Source organism: Verticillium dahliae, genomic scaffold (genome assembly GCF_000150675.1).
Source record: "Verticillium dahliae VdLs.17 supercont1.11 genomic scaffold, whole genome shotgun sequence".
In the NCBI taxonomy this organism is placed as follows: Eukaryota; Fungi; Ascomycota; class Sordariomycetes; order Glomerellales; family Plectosphaerellaceae; genus Verticillium; species Verticillium dahliae.
The window spans coordinates 772,063-780,061 of NW_009276930.1; the positions used below are offsets into that span (position 1 = coordinate 772,063).

General features: G+C 57.4%; 3 protein-coding genes across 3 annotated transcripts; all 3 read right to left on the reverse strand.

Moving 5' to 3' along the window:
• Nucleotides 1-939: 939 nt before the first annotated feature.
• VDAG_05882 (uncharacterized protein) lies at nucleotides 940-2,628 on the reverse strand (the record flags this gene model as incomplete). The annotated part of the gene is made up of 3 exons (XM_009655279.1): nucleotides 940-2,218; nucleotides 2,277-2,543; nucleotides 2,597-2,628. The coding sequence occupies 3 exons, from the start codon at nucleotides 2,626-2,628 to the stop codon at nucleotides 940-942; spliced, it is 1,578 nt and encodes a 525-aa protein (XP_009653574.1).
• A 1,346-nt stretch (nucleotides 2,629-3,974) lies between these two features.
• VDAG_05883 (uncharacterized protein) lies at nucleotides 3,975-4,629 on the reverse strand (the record flags this gene model as incomplete). The annotated part of the gene is made up of 3 exons (XM_009655280.1): nucleotides 3,975-4,247; nucleotides 4,310-4,531; nucleotides 4,585-4,629. 3 exons carry the CDS (start codon nucleotides 4,627-4,629, stop codon nucleotides 3,975-3,977), a joined length of 540 nt encoding a protein of 179 aa, XP_009653575.1.
• An 810-nt stretch (nucleotides 4,630-5,439) lies between these two features.
• VDAG_05884 (glutamine synthetase) lies at nucleotides 5,440-6,958 on the reverse strand (the record flags this gene model as incomplete). Its single annotated transcript, XM_009655281.1, has 7 exons — nucleotides 5,440-5,730; nucleotides 5,781-5,932; nucleotides 5,993-6,189; nucleotides 6,250-6,557; nucleotides 6,637-6,729; nucleotides 6,788-6,823; nucleotides 6,956-6,958. 7 exons carry the CDS (start codon nucleotides 6,956-6,958, stop codon nucleotides 5,440-5,442), a joined length of 1,080 nt encoding a protein of 359 aa, XP_009653576.1.
• Between the last annotated feature and the right edge of the window lie 1,041 nt (nucleotides 6,959-7,999).

Genomic DNA, 7,999 nt, shown 5'->3' on the forward strand with positions numbered 1-7,999 from the left:
AGAGAGAGCAGATAACATGCATAGCGAGGGAGAAACATCGCGGCAGAGGTGGCTACTTGCTTTGATGATTGAGGCTCTGTTAAGCGAACAGCCCATTTGCTGCGCTGCGCCGTGCATGTATCTGTCTATAGTTCTTGCCGTTTTCCATTCCATCGTAACGGGCCATGATAAGATCCGTATCTGGCACATTTTCCCCTCGCAGCGACTTTGCCACGCCGCGCGCCCTGCCTCAAGCTGCCTCAAGGGGTGCCGCATGCGGCGAGCCAGACGGACTCATCAGCTCCCCTGCCGGGGACGGGGTCGGCGGCTTTAGTCCTCGGAGTCCGCCCCCGGTTCCTCGTTAGCCTTGGGGGGAATAGAGAGAGGCTGGCAAAGGCAAAAAGTCGGATGAAGAGAGGACGAAAGGCCCGGAGAGCTGTCCGCGAATGAGCGCATGCCTCCCCGCGCATCTCTCTCCTCTAATGGCGCCGGCGGGGAAAGGGCCGTGGCCAAGCAGAACAGGGACCATGAATCGCGGCACTCTCTTGAAGAAAAAGCCAAGTCCGAATTGACTTTTTTTTTTCCCTTCCCACTCGGGAGATGCGTGTGGGGTGCGTACGCACTCAAACGCACCACGGCGTTTGTGCGAGCTCTGAAATGGAGGCAAGCGGAAGATCGCGAGATTACGTGCGCGACTTGACAGAGTTGGCGAGGCGTGGCGAACGAGTCGACATTTCACCAACGTAATTATTACCTTGCTAATTGCTTCCCCAGACAGCCACTGTCGAATCGTAATCTGGGGTATCGTGTCTTGTGTTCTCCTATCTACCCCTCAATTACCCCGTAGTAGGAAGGGGGTTGGACCAGAAAAAGGCCACGTCTGGACTCTGTGGCAAGCCCATCCCGCTCGCACGTTCCTCCTATCGTAAGTTCTCGGAGCAGCAGCTTCTCATCTCGTAATCATCGCGAAATACACTCCGCTCCAAACACGCCAGAGCTTCCTAGCCCAAGCCCGCCCAGAGCGTTGAGGCCCCAGGTCAGCGCAGTGGCCTCCCAGTCCAGGTCTTCCTGGGGAACCTGGTCCCCGGCAATGATGGCCGCGCTTTCGGTGGGCGAAGGGATGTAGGCACTGTCGGCCACATCGTTTGCCTCCGTCTTGATCTTGCGGGGCCGTCCGCGGCGTTTCGGACCCGGCGTCTCGGCGGCGGGCGACAGGCTCGCCGCAGATGGCCGCGTGGTACGGCCACTGCTGCGGACAACAACGGCAGACGGCTCATCCATGTCACCAGCAGCGTGAACGGCAGCATCCGCGTCCAGCACTCTGTTCTTAAAGAATGGTGTCGCGCACGCCAGTATGTCGTTGATGTCCAACGGTCGAACGGCGGCCCAGACAGCCAAGCTGACGCCACTCAGCAGCACGTCCCATGCCGCAGCTGCCACCACAGGGTGGTCCGCCGTAGAGCCAAGAATCTTACTGAACGCCATGGTCGTCTGCTCCAGTGTCGAGCGTGTCTCCTTGTCAAAGGGAAGGAACTTGCTGTGGCGATGGTAGTGGGCATCTGGAGCGTTGTAGATCAGGCCAAGGACGGTTGCCTTGGCTTGCAGGCCAAAAGTAGCCATGGACACAAACCGGAAGAGCTCCGTCAAGTCACCGTAGCCAGCGCGAGGGGGCGCATGGACGGTGCCCCATCTGGCTGGCGCAATAGCTGGGATGAGCAGCGGTGCAAACGTGAGCGCCTTCCCAGCGACTGCCAGCGCAGGGAAGCCAGGGCTGCCTGCCACGGCAGGAACGCAGAAGAGCACACCGAAACTCTGGGTCAGTGCTGCCATGAGAAGTGCCACGCTCGGCGTCCAACCTGCCGGCTTGGGAGGGAACAGGCGGTTCCGAAGCCTGCCGAGTGCCGATGTGGGGGGGCCCTCACCCGCCGAGACGATCGGCGTGGGTGTCAGAAGCAGCGCAAGATAAAACAAGTTCTGGGCGAAAGACAGGTTGACAAGATGCGCCAGGGCAAGGTACGCCCAGAGAAACGGGATGTTCCTCCTGCGGCCTTCGATGGACAGCAACAGGCTCCAAGCTATGGTAGCGAGCTCAACTTGCTGACCCCACCAGTAGCGACGCGCCTTCTCGGCCACGATCTCGAGGGCGTCCAGGTAGACAGGCGTGTCGGTCAGCCACCGGGCAACGTAGACATGGGTCGAGTTGTTGTCATAGGGAAGAATGCCCTTCTCGCCATATACTCTGTGACAGAAACTTTAGCAGAGAGCAACACGGGTTCAGGGCGGCACTGGCGGCTGACCTGGCGGGAATCTCGAGAGCGCGCTGATCGGCCCAGACTTTGTAAGACAGGGTCGCATATCTAGAGGTTGTATAGCCTGCCAGAGCAAGACTTAGGGTCGCGAGGCCTGCGAAAAGCGGTGTGAGGATCGACCGTCGCGTGAGCCTTTCTCTCGTTCCTTGGGCTGGCGAGAGCGACGTGTAAGACCGATACAGGCTTCGGGCGACGTATGCTGTCAGGACGGCGACACTGGTGGCGTGGCTGCCAACGGCCGCGACCGCGAGATAGCTGGAGTGTTGTCAGGATGGAATTTTACAACTCGAGGCATGCGATCAACATACTCGATGTCCGGATCAATGGGTACCGGCGCCATTTTGGAGGTGATGAAGTTGACGGTACACAAGAGCAATTGAAGGATGGTGGTGAGAGTGACCCTTCTTATGATCGTGAATGTGGCAGGATGGTAAATTGAGAGAAGGCTACGGGTCAAGCGTTCGACGCAGCAGACGCGACGACTTACTGTGGCGGCTGTTGTGGGAGCTTGGAACCGAACAACAGGCAATGACGTGAGGGCGTCATACCTGCTGGCGCTGCTCGTTGAGGCAGGTGTACATGTACGTGACCGACGGGGCGATGATTGGCCGTGAGGTAAGTATGCCTGCCTACCGATCACCTTAGGCGTTTCGAGGCGTTGAGCTTGATGGGTCTATGGCTTAGGCTGAAGAGTTCTGTCTTGTTTCTTGACCAACTTCCATATATGTCTGTTTGAGGTCTTCCTGAAGCATTAGCGACTGAATGCCAAATTATTACTTTTCGTCTCAATCACTCATTGACACCATCCAAACATGGACAGTAAAAGGTGGGTATTGGGCAGCTTGAGCACAGGCCAACTATCAAGCTGTCCAGCCGGTTGAACCACGGCAATTCACTTGACCAGACAGTGAGGTCGGCGCCGAACAGCGAACAGGCAGAGAGAGAGAAAAAAGCCGAGTCTGGGCTAGGCAGGGGCCCGCCAACCCCACTCTGCAGCAGCATAAAAAGATTTCTTGTCGTCGCTCCTCCTGCGCTTTTCTCTTCTTCTTCATCATCAGTATGGGTTAAAAAACACCGTCATGTGTATTTTAACTTAACGGCGGCTCCGCTATGCGGCTTGCTGAGGGTTATCCGTTTTCGATGGGTTTTCTTCCGTTCCCGGCCCCCAATACCAAATGTTTCCATTTCTACCTGCCGTGGACGTCTCTCAGTCCAGGACGCGGGGGTGGTTTCAGACAGACTTTGACTGACGTGCTCGACTGATTGAGCAGTATGCTCGACTGATTGAGCAATATGCTCGACTGACTGAGCAATTCTTGCGATGAGAAGCCAAGCCAGTTGAAGGCTGCGGCGTGAATCACTGGTGCTGTGTCCAGATGAGTTCCATCGCTGAAAGACGGCAGGATCCCGGGCCCCTTGGTCATCATTGGTGTCTACTTGTGGCCCACGCACGATGTTTGCGTCCCCGCCAAAGAATCCGATGCTGGACATTCGCTGTTTCGCAGTCATACCGTCGGCGATTTACAGACAGAGGTCTCAGCGCCTCCGAATTGCCAAGTGTGCACACGACCAATCTGGTGGCTTCCTGATAAACTACATGCATTCGAACGGGAGTCGCGGTGTGGTACGAATCTTCGCACCTGCACGAAGCGTCGTCACGTCCTCCGTTCCCAGAGCACTTCATTTTCAAGGCATGGCCGGCCTTGCCCAGCCTGCACCAGTCCTCCTCCATGCCAAATAGCAGAGGAATGCAGTTCCCAGGGCTGTGACGGCACATGCAAACTGGATGGCCTGGTTTGCATATGCCTTCTGACACCGCCGCAAGTCCAGTTTTCGGGTTCCATGATAGTTCTGAGAACCTGCATTGACGATTGGGCTTTCCCACCAATCTTTCCCTACAACCTCGTCCGAGCTCTCATGCCTCTCGCACTCGATACCACCGAGAGCAACGGCATACGCCTGCACGACTGTCAGCACGAACCCCACCATCGGGCATCCGTTCGCACGGCAAGGACACTGACAATGCCGCCGCCAATCAGGAGCAGACCGCTCATCACGTCGAACACCATGACGACGTTGCTAGGTATCTTGTCGACAAACATGCCAGCCAGCCCCAGGAGCGCCACGACGAGGCCTACTGATCCCACGAAGACGGCAAACTGGATCGAGCCAGGCGGGGCCCCGTCAAGTTGCCCCCTCAGAAGGTCGATCGACAGAGCCAGCGCGACGAGGGCGAAGATGGTCTGTATTCTGTGTTAGCAGGCTGCCCGTCTCTGCAGGAGCTTGTGTCAATGACCTGGAGGATCCAGGCTCCGACCCCAACGTAGCTCGAGATGGCCATTTTCGCTAGGTGACATATGACCTGTCCTAGATAGAAGCGCTGGAGAAGTAGGTCGCGGGCAGGAATGCTTAGGACAAGACTTGCACGCCCTTTCCTGCTGAGAACATAGTCCAGTATCAAGTGGCTAGGATCTTGGGGGGCAAGGCATCTTTATCAAGGCGACATGACCATGGCTATGTTTGCGCGAGATGCCGTGGTGATACGCTTCACGAACGTGCGCAAACAGAATCCAGCATCAACTCTGCAAACTTTGTGAGTTTCGACCTGTACCACCGTGTGCGGGAAAATGTCGAAAGTGAAGATGCCGCTTGGTTCATGTCAGTGTGGAGATGTCGTTTTCCCCAGTTCGCGGTTTACACGCGACGGTTTCTTCTTCATGCGTTGGCCCGATTCAATAGGAAGGGGCTGTCTGAGCAGCGCGACTGTACATTCGGGCCTGGCCGCAAGATGATAACCCTCGGCCAGTAATGACAGGCCATTGAAAATGATGGGCAGTTTGCCTCATGTGTCACACGCAAACTTGACACGATGCCCGACAATGTGACGAGTCGAGGAGTGCCCAAGCTCGGGACAGCCATTCTTACAATGAGAGAAAGCACTCCGCTTGGTCTTATATGCCCAAAGAACTCTTCCGCTGGTGTCATCAGCGAGTGACATCATCTCATCATTGATCATAACACCATTTCTCATTTGGGGGAATAAGCTACCGCGCACCCACATCTAACCCACGCGCAGCTGGCCCGGAACCTCCGTGCCAGCTCAACACCAGAGTAGTAGCGAAAGAGGGTATCTGCCTTTTGTTTCCATGTCTTAGTCCGAAGCGCCGAAGCACGTCTCCATCATAATGTGGGTGATCCTGTAAGGGTCCGAGTTGCTGGCGGGGCGGCGGTCCTCGAAGTATCCGTAGCCCTTGGCGCCGACCTCGCGGGGGATGCGGATGGAGGCGCCACGGTTGGCGACGCCCCAGCTGAACTGATCGATGGCGCCCGTCTCGTGGCGGCCCGTCAGGCGCTGGTCGTTGTCCTCGCCGTAGACGGCAATGTGCTCCTTGTGGCGGCCCTCAAGCTTCTTGATCGCGTCCTCGATGTGCTTCATGCCACCCTGCTCTTGTTAGCCGCATTCTCCCGAGCGGTGGCGCGATGTGAGCTTACCTCTACCCTCATGTCCTTGGTGGAAAAGTTGGTGTGCAGACCGGCGCCGTTCCAGTCACCGGGAATGGGCTTAGGGTGCAGGGACACCTTGGCACCAAACTCCTCAGAGATGCGCGCAAGGAGGAAACGGGCGAGCCAGAGGTGGTCACCCACTAATACAGGTCAGCATACACGTCGGAGGGGTGGCAGTGGCAAGCGGCAGGGCAACTCACTCTCAATACCGACGCAGGGGCCGACCTGGAACTCCCACTGGGCAGGCATGACCTCGGCGTTGGTGCCAGAGATCTTGACACCGGAGTACAGGCAGGCCTTGTAGTGCGCCTCAACAATGTCGCGCTGGACGACCTTACCAGCGCCGACACCGCAGTAGTAGGGGCCTTGGGGGGCGGGGAAACCGTTCGAGGGCCAGCTGGCGGGAGGGGGTCAGCTTATGTTACACACTGTTGCTGGCTGCAAGGTGCTGTCTCACCCAAAAGGACGGTTGCTGAGGTCGAGCAGGGTGTACTCCTGCTCAAGGCCGAACCACGGCTCGAGCGCAGCGTGAGCCTGCATGGTCTTGGCGCACTCGTAACGGTAGTTGTACTTGTTAGGCGAGCCGTCGGCATCCCAGCACTCGGCGAGGACGAGGATGTTAGGAGTGCCACGGAAAGGATCGGGAAAGACGGCAACGGGCTTGAGGTAGACGTCAGAGTTGTCACCGGGAGCCTGCTCGGTGGAGGAACCGTCGAAGTTCCAGGTGGGAAGGTCATCAGGCGTGTACCCCTTCTCCTTCAGCGTCTGTGTCGCGTGACATATGTTAGCAGTCGGAACATCGCGCCGCCCCGCGGCTGACGTGGGCTCTTGTAGAGTTGCTTACGCGGGACTTGGAACGAGTCTCGCCAGCGGCATCGATCCAGATGTACTCGGCCATGATGCTGCCCTTCTGGTCGAGCTTCAGGTACTTCGACAACTGTCATGTCGCGTCAGCATGGCCAGAAATCATGCGCCGGCCTCGATCGTGAGCTCACAGTGTCGGTCCTGGAAATGTTGGAGGAGGGAGTCGCCTGCGACAACATGTTAGTATCGTGTGCGTGATTCCGGTGGGAAATTGTGGGACGCCGCCGGTCCGGCTCCGGAGATGTGGAGCGCCAGAGCGCGGCAAGCAGATGGTGGGGTGAAGGGGGAACAGGTCTCACCATTTTTGCGGATTATCGCGATGTTAGCGGGGGGACAATTGTGAAGGAGGAAAGGAGCAGAAATCTATCTCTGGACCAGAAGGACAGAAAAGTAAAACAATCAGATCGTCGAGAGGAGGGAGAGCTGAGGGGCAAGGGCGGTTTATCTACGAGAACCTCTGTGCTCGTATGCTCTGTGTCCTGGGGAAGAGGGAGGTGGGGTGGGTGAAGGGGTGTCGAGCCTGGCAACCTGGATTCCTTGCCAACCTAAAAGCCCAGCCAGTCTTGAGTTCGAGATAAGGACCCCGAATACCACTTCAGGGGGGGTGGGATTGCCATGCAGGTTGTCAGTGTGCTCCGGTGTACCCCCACCACATCGTTCTCTCACCTGCCAGCCATCTCGCATGGTCACCTGCGGCCAAGGTCAACATCGCGGTATCAATTTTTGACGATAGCCTCCGTCTGCGACGGGAAGACTCGAGTTTCGCGCGTCCTCGCACGTTGAGAGGATGGACTGCTGCAGACCTTTTTGCATGACGGCAACGTGCCCGCGAGTCGGACCTTGGTGGCAGAGGTACATTATGGAATGCCTCTGGCTTGGGAGCACGGCTGGCTTGATTTCCCCAGGTATCATGCCCCCTCCCCAGGTGTCCCATGCTTCTCCCCGTCGTGGATGGCGCCAACGTCGGTCGGCCTGGTCAAGAGAGCCAATGGAGACTGGCGCATTAGGCTATTTTCCTCCGCCCTGTCTGTATCTGCGCCTGTACTTGTATAGCAGTCTGCGGCTTCGCGGCCCTGGAGGTATTTTTTTCTCTCTCTTCCTCTCTCGTGGTATCTATTCCGAGAGGATTGGCCCCTCAGTTTCGTCTCGGAACCTGCAGGCCGATGCCGGCACGCGCGTTTGTGTTTCTCCTGAAAGTGAGATCGGCTTGCTTTTTAAGGTGCGCAGTGGCTGATGTTACACGAATGTCACATTCTAGCTTTTCCCTTCGCCGCAGTTGTGTCGTAGCCCTCCAGACCAGCCCCAGCGCCAACGTTCGTACGACCTGCTTCAGGTCGATCGCA